The sequence below is a fragment of the Brachionichthys hirsutus genome, chromosome 11, assembly GCF_040956055.1.
Source record: "Brachionichthys hirsutus isolate HB-005 chromosome 11, CSIRO-AGI_Bhir_v1, whole genome shotgun sequence".
NCBI lineage: Eukaryota > Metazoa > Chordata > Actinopteri > Lophiiformes > Brachionichthyidae > Brachionichthys > Brachionichthys hirsutus.
In genome coordinates, this window is record NC_090907.1 from 10,402,962 (window position 1) to 10,415,377 (window position 12,416).

General features: G+C 55.4%; 2 protein-coding genes across 2 annotated transcripts; both read left to right on the forward strand.

Annotated features, from left to right (window-relative positions):
• Positions 1–629: 629 nt before the first annotated feature.
• Positions 630–8,838, forward strand: phf12b (PHD finger protein 12b). Its single transcript, XM_068745787.1, has 15 exons — positions 630–695; positions 992–1,173; positions 2,117–2,189; positions 2,290–2,734; positions 2,839–2,959; positions 3,050–3,182; positions 3,258–3,422; positions 3,571–3,711; positions 4,262–5,333; positions 6,384–6,488; positions 6,582–6,728; positions 6,823–6,918; positions 7,248–7,330; positions 7,426–7,564; positions 7,697–8,838. Exons 1-15 carry the CDS (start codon positions 630–632, stop codon positions 8,116–8,118), a joined length of 3,390 nt encoding a protein of 1,129 aa, XP_068601888.1. The 3' UTR covers positions 8,119–8,838.
• Positions 8,839–9,355: 517 nt separating this feature from the next.
• Positions 9,356–12,208, forward strand: LOC137901488 (dehydrogenase/reductase SDR family member 13-like). Its single transcript, XM_068745523.1, has 5 exons — positions 9,356–9,596; positions 10,501–10,619; positions 10,706–10,829; positions 10,945–11,271; positions 11,782–12,208. Exons 1-5 carry the CDS (start codon positions 9,470–9,472, stop codon positions 12,039–12,041), a joined length of 957 nt encoding a protein of 318 aa, XP_068601624.1. The 5' UTR covers positions 9,356–9,469; the 3' UTR covers positions 12,042–12,208.
• The last annotated feature ends 208 nt before the right edge of the window (positions 12,209–12,416 follow it).

Here is a 12,416-nt window from a genome sequence, read left to right on the forward strand (position 1 = left end):
TTCGCGGTTGCGCCAACTCTAGAGGATGTTGATAGCAGCCAGTGTAAATGCACAGGCTTTTTCACAACAATAACATCAAGCGAATTCGCATTTATACGTCCCTAGCTTGGGGATCCTGCATCTCGGACGCTATCGGACGTCGTGCGCTGGACCGCGCACGACGCCTCTTTGTCCGTGCTCCCTGTGGCTACATCTTCTAACGACAATGGGAGCGGAGAGCTTTGCAGATTTACCAGGCTCCTTTCTGCAGGAGCAGAAACCAGAGTCCTGGCTGGCCAGCTAGGCCGCGCGTTGGTTTTTCGACTCTTCGCTTAAATCGAACATTTCCAGCAGCGTGTAAAAGGTGGTGCCGCGAAGCCTGTGATTTAATAACACGTCGAGCGTCGGCTCTGCTGAATTTCGACCCGCACCACCGGCTAGCGAGCCCGTTAGCTTTGCAACCTTGACGTCTTTGCCGTCGTCGTTAGCTCGTCTCGGCAGCTAACCGCGGCTAACCTCGGCTAGCGTCGCCTCAGCGAGATACCCGCTTCGGGAAAAAGAGGCTTTTATTACGGGAACTGCTCTCGTTCTTGTGCCTCGTAGGCATTTATATCACCGGATTCACTTTGGCAACGTCTGCGCCTGGATGAATGTGGGACAAAATGGAGACCCCGACGATTGTGTACGACTTGGATACCTCCGGGGGCTTAATGGAGGTGAGGCTGAGTTGTTCAGAGGCCTTGGTGTCGTGAAGCGTCCTGCTTCTAGCTAATGCTGCCTCTGGCTAACGCTGCTTATTGCTAATGCTAAGTGATTTCCGTTCTGTTGATTGGCTGCTCGGTGATGTCTTGGTTAGCTAACTTCAGTAGTCGGTGGTTGAGCACGGAGGCCACAATCTACTGTTCCCGCTTCCCCAACCGGAACCGGTGCGCGTGTGGTTCGGACGCCGTGAACAACCGGGCACGGAGCGTCCGGGGGACTGTGAACTTAAACATCTGCACAACTTCTACAGCAAATCCAGACGCTGCTGGCTCCGCCGAAGTCCGAGGAGGTGGAGAAGCGCAGCCGGAAGTTGGTGCGGGACGTCCGGAGGAGCGGCCGGGCTACGAACCACGACACCTGCGACAGCTGCAGGGAAGGGGGGGACCTGCTGTGCTGCGACCACTGCCCCGCGGCGTTCCACCTGCAGTGCTGGTAGGTGGAGCCGGACGTGCATGTGGCACTATTTGTCTGCTACGCGTTTGTGATTTGGTTGCGTGCGTGTTTTTTCCACACGGGTTTAGTTCGTCATTGTTCGGCACGTCAGGGTTTCGGGGACTATATATATTTATAACGGTCAGCGGGGGCCCCTCCTCTCATTCACTCGGTGTTGTCACACTAACCCGACCAGACGGGGGCGATAGTGAGCCGTGTGCGGCGCGTCGTACCTTCCTAATAAAGTCATTGATTCCGTCTAATGGCGGAATGAGAAATAAACCTGCGCTGCATCGAACGGCGTGTTCCGGGCGCGGAAGCTCCGTCTCGTGTCGGTGAGGAGGCGCTTTGAGCGGCTCTGGAGACGCCGCGCACTTTCACGGCTGCTAGAAATGGAGTCGAGGCGGCCTCTGTTTACAATATGGCGACCTCGCCGCTCGCTCTTCTCCTCCACCGCCATCTTCGCCCATCGATGAAAGTCGGCGCGGAGGCCGTAGCGTCCGTGAACATCACGAACGGAACTAGCGGATCGCGTGCGGAGACGGCGCGGCGGTGTTCGTCGCGTCGCGTTCGGTCTCCGTGAATCGTTTCTCTCCGTGGCGCTTCGTTCCACATCCGCCCGCTTCTGTGAGCAGAAGCGCTGCGTCCTTATATGGGCATGCGTGCTGGCGGCTTCCTCTTCGTACTTGCAGCGTTTATGTGCCATTTTTTTGGATTCGGAATGAAATTGGCTCTGACTATTTTATTTATTTATCCATCCGAGCTTGTTAATATTTTTTATTTATGGTCAAATCTGCTCCTTTCATGATGACGCGTGATTCCTGCAGTTTACTGTCGTGGTTAACGATAAAATTAAAGACAAATACGATCCAAAATCTGACTGTCTTTAACATTTCCTGCTCTGGACGCCCCTCATTCTCGCGTTTCTGTCTTCTCCCCGCAGCAACCCACCTCTGAGCGAAGAAATGCTTCCTCCGGGGGAATGGATGTGCCATCGCTGCAACGTTCGTAAAAAGGTGGGCGACCGGTTCTCCTCCGCGCCACGCCCCGGCGCCGCCGTCGGAACGTGACGGCGCTGATCCGTTTGTGTCTTTGGTCTTCCCGCGCCGCGGTCAGAAGCGAGAGCAGACCAACGGCCTCCCGGAGAGGCCTTCGTCGAAGCGCTCTGCGTCTCCCGCCGTCGAGCTGGAGCTCAACGCCGGCCCGCTGCGGCTGGACGGTCTGCCTCCCGGCGCCGGGGCAGCGGGGCCCGGGCTACGGGTCGCCCAGGTGCGCCTCCTGGAGCGCAGGACGAGCAGCAGACCAAGCAGTCGGCCCGGGACGCCGACCTCCAACACCTCGTCCACCCCGACCCCCTCGGAGGAGCAGAATGACGGCGAGGAGGAGGCGGCGGAACCGGAGGACGACATTCAGGGAGCCGAGCTCGAGGGTTCCACGCCAGCCACGCCCACGCCGCGCCTCTTAAAGAGGCCCTTTCAGCTGCTGATAGCAGCCGCGATGGAGAGGAACCCGACCCAGTTCCAGCTGCCCAGCGAGCTGACCTGCACCACCGCGCTGCCAGGTGAGTCGGTCAGAACCGAGTCCGAGGAAGGACTCGAGAGGATCTCTGGGCCGGCGTGTCGCTCGCCGCTTCCCAACCGTCGCCGCTTCCGTTCTCGTTTCCAGGCAGCAGCAAGCGGCGGAGAAAGGAGGAGCTGCTCGGAAGGCCCTTCAGGAGGCCTCAGCACGAGCTGGATTCCAACGGTCTGGTCCCGCTTCCGGTCAAAGTCTGCTTCGCGTGCAACAGGTCAGCGCCGCACGCCGGGCCCGTTCACGGCGCTGTTCAAGCTGAGCGGTTTTAGGTTATGTGTCTTTCTGCTTGTATTTCCTCCCGCAGGAGTTGTCGGTTGGCTCCACTGATCCAATGCGATTATTGTCCCCTTCTGTTCCATATGGACTGTCTGGACCCGCCCCTCACAGCGTTACCTGCTGGCAAATGGATGTGTCCAAACCATGTTGAGCATTTGGTGGTAAGGAATGTGGTCTGTGCTCGAGGTGGAGTCTGTCTCCGTCTCCGTCTCTTTATATTTGGGTCTGTTGTCCAGCTCGGTCAGAGGAACCTGAGCCTGTCCGGCCGCTGTCAGCTCTTTGACCAGTTCCAGGACAGGATGTCCCAGCATGCAGTCAAGCTGGACTTCCTGCGTAGAGTGCATCGCCAGAACGAGCCCAACCGGCGCTCCGCCCACCGGCACAACAAGAAGACCGTTCAGGTAGGATAGCAGCAGCAGCAGCCGGCGAGAGGAGGCGGAGTTAGTCTCTCATGCTTCCACGAGCTGGCGTTATTCCAGTCACGCCAAATGTTAATCCCGTCACGGCTGCTAAGGTGTGTGAAGTCAAACCCGTGACGTTCTCGTTAAGGTGCCCGATGCCATCAAGTTCCAGTACCAGAACCCCCCCGCCATGCTGCTTCCTGCCGGGGTGCGCCAGCTGGAGCTGGTTTGTTGTGGCGTTCCCAGCCAGCCGGCGAAGCGCCCGACGACAGAAGCTGAGCAGCAGGAGGTAGAGCAGAACCCCGTTCTTCCAGCTCCTGCCCAACATGAAAAGTGCCCTTTGGTAGTTTGGGGAATGTCCAACGTTTCTTATACGATGTTCAAACCTGAACTTTCACATAAGAGTGAACAGACTTGGTGCTGGGGTGAGCAGCGATCCCTCCTCACCAGTTAAACCAGTTCAGTTTGAAGATGGGCTGGGAGCCGTGCTGTCGCACGGCGGCGGTCGATGTCCCGCCTCCACCGGACATAGCGATACGTATACATCTCTGGAAAAAGACACGCAAGCTTATTTCCTAGCTGAAAGGAGGTTTCACTGATTGTGTTCTTAGCCTTGATGTTGATGATTTCATTTTTGTTTAAACTACATTAAATGATGGAATGAAATTGTAAATTGTCAGGTTAGAAAGCTCGGCAGCCGAAATGTTTAGGCCCTCCGGCTGTTATGGGAATAATGTTTTTCTCATGATCTCTGCTAAAGAGATGAACTATAAGCGTCCTGATTGGGCCGCGCTGTAAGAAGAGACGATGGTAAGACTTGTTTCTGTTCCGTTCCACAGTGGCTTCAGGATGTTATCGCCCTCCAGTGCAGCATCATGCGGCACCTGTCCAACAAGCAGAAGACGTCGTCAGGAGACCTGTCCAACAAGCAGAAGACGTCATCAGGAGACCTGTCCAACAAGCAGAAGACGTCATCAGGAGACCTGTCCAACAAGCAGAAGACGTCATCAGGGGACCTGTCCAACAAGCAGAAGACGTCATCAGGAGACCTGTCCATCAAGCAGAAGACGTCATCAGGGGACCTGTCCAACAAGCAGAAGACGTCATCAGGAGACCTGTCCATCAAGCAGAAGACGTCATCAGGGGACCTGTCCAACAAGCAGAAGACGTCATCAGGAGACCTGTCCATCAAGCAGAAGACGTCATCAGGGGACCTGTCCAATGAGCAGAAGACGTCATCAGGGGACCTGTCCAACGAGCAGAAGACGTCACCAGGGGACCTGTCCAACGAGCAGAAGACGTCATCAGGGGAGCGGCTTTCTGAGCAGAAACCACGCGCAGCGTCGGGCGACACGAGAACTCGGGCCTCTCCAGAGAGAAGCTCTCCCGGGCCCTGCTCTAAGCCCTGCAGTACACCTGGTATCCCCCAGGGGGCCTCTTTGTCACTGGAGCTGGGTGTTTGCAAATGCAGTGCGACGCCTTGTCAGAACTGCAGGAAGCCCAATGGCGCCGCTGAAGAGGACCATGGACCTCCCAGAGCCAACGGGCCCGTCGACCGCGTCTCGGACGCCTGCAGACAGGTGGCGCTGCATCACAGACCCAAGCCCAGCGCGGCGGCCCCCGACCCGGCTGCAGCCCCCGTGCTGCTGAACCACGTAGGAGCAGAGACGGTTAAAAAGGAACCCCAGAGCATTTCGGAGGCGTCCCCCCCACAGATCTGCCCCACAGCCCCAACGATACGTTCCCACGGCAGCCGGCAGAACCACAGCAGCCAATCAGAGCGTCAGGAGGAGGGCGTGAGCAGTGACGACAAACACCCCCTCCCCCACATCGACCCCCACATCGACCCGCCACCTAAAGACGACCAGGAGCACGCCCCCCCCAAGCTGGGGTCGTCTTCGCCTGCGTCAGGTACACGTTACTGACCCGGGGTTCTCCTCGCTGTGTGTGTGTGTGTGGGGGGGGGGGGGCATCAGCAGCATTTACACTTCATTATGCGTCTGGTTCAAAGATCGAGAGGTGATCAGCAACAAATCTGATGTGCAGTGCTTGGATGAACGGCTCCCTCTGGTGGTCATTTTAACACCTACAGAGTGTCAATCACGTTCTGAAGCTTTAGAGATCCTTCAACACTAGTCATGGACGAACGAGTGAATCCGTCCCGTCGTTCCCTGACGGTCGTTCTCTGACGGTCGTTCCCTGACGGTCGTTCTCTGGCCGTCGTTCTCTGACGGTCGTTCCCTGACGGTCGTTCCCTGACGGTCGTTCTCTGGCCGTCGTTCTCTGGCCGTCGTTTTCTGACGGTCGTTCTCTGACGGTCGTTCTCCGACGGTCGTTCCCTGGCCGTCGTTCTCTGGCCGTCGTTCCCTGGCCGTCGTTCTCTGGCCGTCGTTCTCTGGCCGTCGTTCTCTGACGGTCGTTCCCTGGCCGTCGTCCTCTGACGGTCGTTCTCTGGCCGTCGTTCTCTGACGGTCGTTCTCTGGCCGTCGTTCTCTGACGGTCGTTCCCTGGCCGTCGTTCTCTGACGGTCGTTCTCTGACGGTCGTTCTCCGACGGTCGTTCCCTGGCCGTCGTTCTCTGGCCGTCGTTCTCTGACGGTCGTTCTCTGACGGTCGTTCTCTGACGGTCGTTCTCTGACGGTCGTTCTCTGGCCGTCGTTCTCTGACGGTCGTTCTCTGGCCGTCGTTCCCTGGCCGTCGTTCTCTGGCCGTCGTTCTCTGACGGTCGTTCTCTGACGGTCGTCCTCTGACCGTCGTCCTCTGACGGTCGTTCTCTGACGGTCGTTCTCTGACGGTCGTTCTCTGACGGTCGTTCTCTGACGGTCGTTCCCTGGCCGTCGTCCTCTGACGGTCGTTCTCTGGCCGTCGTTCTCTGGCCGTCGTTCTCTGACGGTCGTTCTCTGACCGTCGTTCTCTGACGGTCGTTCTCTGACGGTCGTTCTCGGTTTGCTTTTCTCTGCAGAAATGAAGGCTGGTCTCGGCCTGGCGAACGCTCTGCTGCCGAGCACGCTCTCTTCCATCGCTAACCTCTCCAGCTGCATGAAGGATGGAAAGCATGAGGACGCAGGTCTGTGTGGACCCCCCCCCCCCCCACCCCCCATGGCTCTGCCGTACAAACGCCTGAACCCAAAGTGATGCCTCTGCCTTGTGATCTGTGCAGGGATTGAGTTGGACAAGCTCGACGGGGAGATGATCAAGTTCCTCGCCTGGCAGAGGATCCAGCAGCTCTTCCCACCCAAAGCTCCAAGCACTGCACCCCCCTCAGCCCCGCAGCTGCCCTCAAAAGCCCCCCACCCCCATCCCGACAGTAAGACACCCCCCCCCCCGGCTAACATTTAGTGTTCAGTGTATCGCTGTTAAAAACCACACAGACAGATTTGATGCTTTCCCCCCCCCCCCAGGTCAGAAGAAGGTCCAGGCCCGTGCTGTCTTCTACCCTCTGACAGGAAAAGGCGGGGCTGTCAGCATGTGCTACAGGACGCTATACATAGGATCTGGTAGGGCGGCGCTGTTTAATGATTTCATGATTGATTAGTGTAAAAATGTCCGTTCTTAAAATCCATTTTCTCGTGTTCCGTCGCTGAATTAAAACTTGTGGCGGCGATGATGAAATAGTTCCGTTAATGAGTGCCGGATAACAATTGTCTATGAAGATTACCTTGAAAGGTAGTCCCTGATAAAGTACTGCAGTATGTCTGCGCCATTACTTTTATCACCGCGATGTCCGACAGGAAGCTTCGAATTAAAAAGCTCCTCGAAGCTGCAGCAGCTTCTCGCACCGTGCCTCTCGGTATGATGCTGATTCTCGTTTGATGTGTGTTTGAAGGTGCTGACATGGACGTGTGCCTTACAAACTACGGCCATTGCACCTACGTGTCGGGGAAGCACGCCTGCATCTTCTACGACGAGGTGCGTCGCTCTGCTCGGAGAAGGAGAGGAGAGGAGGACGTTCCCGAAGCCGCTCCTCTCTGCCTGCTAAACGCGAACACGCTCTTATTTTGTAGAACACCAAGCATTACGAGCTGCTGAACTACAGCGAGCACGGCACCACGGTGGACAACGTCCTGTACTCCTGCGACTTCTCGGAGAAAGCGTCGCCGTCGCCGCCTAGTGGCCTGGTGGCCAAAGTCCAAGGCATCATACGTGAGTGGAACCTCGGTTCTCCAACACCATCCGTCCATTCCGTTTGAGTTGCAGGTTGAACAGTGGACACAGAACCCGGGCCCGTCTCGTGTTTCAGCCTGACGGGTGTCCAACGCTGTCTGTCCTCCGCAGGTCGCAGTAGGAAGCGCGAGGACGACCAGGGTCCCGGCGCCGCTCCGGGTCTGCCGTTTCCCGGCGGCGTGATGAGCAGCCAGGCTCAGGCCGGATCAGAACGTTCCTGCAGCTGTAAGGCGAGCAGCTCCAGTCTGATCGGGGGCAGCGGCGCCGGCTGGGAGGGCACCGCCCTGCTCCACCACGGCAGCTACATCAAACTGGGGTGCCTCCAGTTTGTCTTCAGCATCACGGAGTTCTCGAGCAAGCAGCCCAAAGAAGAGCGGGTCGCCACGCCCACCGGCACCAGCAGCACCCCCCCCACCAGAACCACCCCCCCGCTCAGTACTGCCACAGTGAGCAGCCCCTCCCGCCCGGATGAGGCGCACGGCGACGCCGTTCCTCCCCAAGTGCCCGTACTGCAAACCAACTCTGTTCCGTAACCCACGCAGGAAGTCCCGCCCTCACTCCTCTTGATTTGCACCTTCCGAGTTACAATGAAGGGAAAGCTGCACAGCTGGTTGGTCAACAGGGAAAAGTTTATTTTTTCATTTTTAATGGTTTATATCTTTGCATGAACTTGAAGTATTATTGACAATCTTCTTCTGTCTGTGTTTTTTTTATTTTTATGACTGACGGCAACCTTCTGTTCACTGCAGGCCGTCCGGGGGGGGGGGGGCAGCGACCGCTTCGTACCCGCCCTCACGTGTTCTGCCAGTATATTGATTTGTACGCTGTACCATTATTTTGTCAGTCCCATTTAGCACACGCCTTTTATTTTGTAGTACTGAATTCCATACATTCGACTTTCTCTTGCTGCGTTTTGCACCACCGGTAGCGATATATGTATACATGCTTATACACACTATATGTACATATAATGTAAATAGATATAATTCGGTGCTTCTCAGTTGGAGAAACGTTGGATTTCATGTAGATTTACCAGTTTTTGGTTTTTAACTGTACAGTTCATGGACTTTGTGATACTGTGTAGAGTACCCGAAGTTTTGTGATAAACCACGTTCTTAGTCTGTACTTCTGTAGTCCATCTGTAAATACAGTCTGGTTTTAGCACTCATTTTAACATCTGTGCTGCTCTGTATATAAAGCGCTCTGTTCCTGCTTGTCTATTCAACCCTGTAAATACAGAAAGATTTTCTAAGAACTGACCTGACGCATGCGTGTCGTTTGTTCTTTCGCAGTCGCGCATAAGCTTCTAACTTCATGTCCAGGGCCGAGTAAATGTGCCGAGTCATGTTTTGTCTCTTCCCTTTACATTGAGGGTAGAGCAACATGTCTGAGATGAAGAGTGGCCTGATCTCCAAAACGTCTGACCTTCACTGCCCCTCTTATTGCCTCATTTCTATTCCTGTCCATCCTGGTCACTCCCAAGGAGAACCTCAGCATCTGCCATTTCCATCTGTTTGCTAAATTTCACCACAATATGTCCTGAATTTCGGCATAAATATGTTTATTTTAATTTCATATTAGAAATGAATAAAAACTGCATTGCTTTACTTCAGGCCATGATTAGTTCCGGGTGACCCTGTATTTATGATCAAGCCAGTCTTCGGCTCCGTGTAATGCCGGTTTGCGCCAGCAGGTGGTGATGCTTCCCCATTGGCCGCTGAAGCCGGATGGGCGGGTCAGAAGTTGTTGTTTTCCTTTTGACACGCCTCCTCCAGACGGATGGGTTGAGTTCGGCTCCTTCCTGTTGCTGCCTGTCCGGAGGAGGACGGAGAGTACTTCGTGCAGGTACACGGTTGTGTTCTGACCGCTGTCGAACCGGGCACGATGATCTCCGTTCTGCTGCTCGTGGCCGCCGTGCTCGTGGCCGCCTACGTGTTCCGTCACGTTGTGGTGAATGGGAAGCGGTGCACGAGTACCGCGCTGCTGCACGGGAAAACTGTCATTGTGACTGGTAAGTGTTGTCCGTGCGCGTGCGTGGCCTGCTGATTGCGTTCCGGTACAGAATCTATCGATCCGCTGTTTGCGGAGACTCGATCAGTACAACGGATATTTCACGCGTTTTATCTATTTCTGCTAAATGGAGCACAAAACTCTACTTTGAAGCGAACTAGAGAGTCACTCAGAGAGCACAGACCTCCGCCGAGCAGCTCGTTCCCTTCCTAACTGGATCTACACCGTCCACATGGTGATCTGGATCAGCACCAAAAGGTTCTAGATTGTTCTTGGTATCTTTATACGCCCACCATGAAAAGTAAAAGTGAATTGAAGAAGAGTTTGTGTGTATTTGTAATGGATTTTTGAATCCGTAATTGAGTTTCAATGTTAAAATGTAATTTTTTTCCTGACCTCATTTTGGATCCGATCCAGATTAAATCTGGTGGTGAGATGGGGACCCCCCCCTACATGACTGTGTCAGATTCCATAACCATCGATCAATAATCAACCGAGATATTGAGGAACAAATGTTGGTTAATGAAAATGTAAAACTGATCCAGGATCTCTTCTGGATCATCAGCGAAATGTAATCTTCCGTTTCTGGTAACATTCCCAACATTTCCTGAAACTTTCAACGTTTTCCGTTATCTGGCTAACGGACGGACGGACGGACAAACGCCGGTGACGACACAACGCCTGCGTTGGCGGAGGAAATGAACTCCGGTTCCTCCCAGTGACCAATCGGCTGCTCTCCTGGTGCAGATCTCCAGATCCAGCTTCCGGCAGAAGAGAAACAAAGACTGGAAAACATTTAAAAAATAAAACAAACTAAACCCCGACTATCACGATATCGAGCGGACCCGGACTTATCTCCGCCCCCCCCCCCCCCCCCCCCCCCGCGTGTCTTTTCTCATCGGCAGGCAGCAACACCGGCATTGGGAAGGTGACGGCCACAGAACTGGCCAAGAGGGGAGCGAGAGTCATTATGGCCTGTCGCAGTCGGCAGAGGGGAGAAGCTGCTCTGGAGGAGGTCCAGAGGGTGAGTACCGGCGCCGCACGCCCATCAAGCTCCACTCGGTTTGGGGGTACACGCTGTCGATATGCCCCCCCCCCCCCCCCCCCCAGGACAGCGGCAGCAACCAGCTGGTGTTCATGCAGCTGGATCTGGGGAGCCTCAGCTCTGTTCGGAGCTTCGCTGAAGCCTTCCTGAAATCTGAATCCAGATTGGACATCCTCGTCAACAACGCAGGTGAGATCGATCACGGCGGGGCGAGGATCCAAACGGGCCCGACGGCGGCGGGGGGAACGCAGCCGGACGGGTTCTCGGCCCGAGTCCATTCAGCAGCGCCGCGTTTGGGTTGCAGGCGTTTACGTGCAGGGTCGGACGGAGGACGGGCTGGGGATGATGTTCGGCGTCAACCACGTCGGCCACTTCCTGCTAACCAACCTGCTGCTGGGGCGGCTGAAGGAGCGCGGGCCGAGCCGCGTGGTCAACGTGTCGTCGATGCTCCACCGCTTCGGAAAGATCGACTTCGACTGCCTGAACACCCACAAGGCGCTGGGACTGGGGGGCTCGATCCCGGAGGTCTTCCGCGTCTACGCCGACAGCAAGCTGTGTAACGTCCTCTTCACCCACCAGCTGGCGAAGAGGCTGCAGGGCACCGAGGTCACCTGCTACTCCCTCCATCCGGGTCAGTGTCCAGGGCGGCGGGTCTGGTACCCGCTACCATGACATTTACTGCAGTTACACAGTCCAGGTTGTGTCCGTGGGTAGTTGTGTAGTAGTACGCAACATACAGTACGTACCCGTGTACGGGGCGCTGACGGCGTTCCTCTGTCGAGCAGCAGGGCCACCTTTAACTCAGGCAGTCCTTGCAGCCTGGAATCCTGATTGGCAGGTTTGGAACGCTGCTGAAAACGTATTTAAACCTGGTGGATACCTTTGCACATCTCATCTGGGGTCTGACTCCGCCCTTTTACTCACACATTCTGTTCTGGTTCCAAGACGCGTCCGAGCAAGTCACATGGAAATCCTTTCCGTAGTTACCCTGTGGAATCCTGCTTAGCACGGGATCAACGCGACATCCGCGGCGGCGGCGGCGGGCGGAATGAGTCGTGGTTAATTCACTAATCTAATATTACGGCCTAAAGGTTAAAGTTCAGATAAACCAGGGTAACTTTGCGTTCCGTTTTTTTTGCAGGAGCGATCGACACTGACCTGATGCGGAACGCCCGCTCACTGATGCAGATGCTGATGAAGCCTGTGAAGCTTTTCTTCTTCAAAAACCCCCTCCAGGGAGCCCAGACCACGCTGCACTGCGCCCTGCAGGAGGGCATCGAACCTCTCAGCGGCCGCTACTTCTCCAACTGCACCGTGCGCGACGTCGGGGCTAAAGCCAAGGACGACGCCGTGGCCAAGAAGCTGTGGGAGCTCAGCGAGAGGCTGTGCGGGCTCGCGTGAAAGCGCCCCCGGGTTTGGCCAGTTTGTCTCATCGTTCCGCTCCAGATGTTATAACAGATTAGACTGAGCACATCTGGAGGTAACAGAGAAGCCTTTGAAGCACTGAAGTGATTTTTATACTGATTTGTAACGGCTTGTAATGATCCCTAAAATGGAATAAATCCCGAGAACAACGTCTTCGTCTCGTCTTTGATGCATTAAACTCGGCTCCACTGGGAAGGCTGCGAGGTGTGGACCCGGAGCGTCTCCGGGTCTCACTGGCTGAAGATGATGATGAATATATTTATTAGATAGAATGTTAGAGTACAAGTACAGTCACACAGTAGCATGTATTACAGTACAAATAGAGTCAAACATCCTGTCTAAGAGGAGCAT

What these genes read in the sequence shown, in the direction of transcription:
- phf12b (XM_068745787.1), top strand. Translation starts at nt 630, where the DNA reads ATGTGGGACAAAATGGAGACCCCGACGATTGTGTACGACTTGGATACC. An exon ending in CCTCCGGGGGCTTAATGGAG is followed by an intron (nt 696 to 991) that starts GTGAGGCTGAGT and finishes CAACTTCTACAG; the next exon opens with CAAATCCAGACGCTGCTGGC. An exon ending in GCGTTCCACCTGCAGTGCTG is followed by an intron (nt 1,174 to 2,116) that starts GTAGGTGGAGCC and finishes TTCTCCCCGCAG; the next exon opens with CAACCCACCTCTGAGCGAAG.
- LOC137901488 (XM_068745523.1), top strand. Translation starts at nt 9,470, where the DNA reads ATGATCTCCGTTCTGCTGCTCGTGGCCGCCGTGCTCGTGGCCGCCTAC. An exon ending in CTCTGGAGGAGGTCCAGAGG is followed by an intron (nt 10,620 to 10,705) that starts GTGAGTACCGGC and finishes CCCCCCCCCCAG; the next exon opens with GACAGCGGCAGCAACCAGCT. An exon ending in CTGCTACTCCCTCCATCCGG is followed by an intron (nt 11,272 to 11,781) that starts GTCAGTGTCCAG and finishes TTTTTTTTGCAG; the next exon opens with GAGCGATCGACACTGACCTG.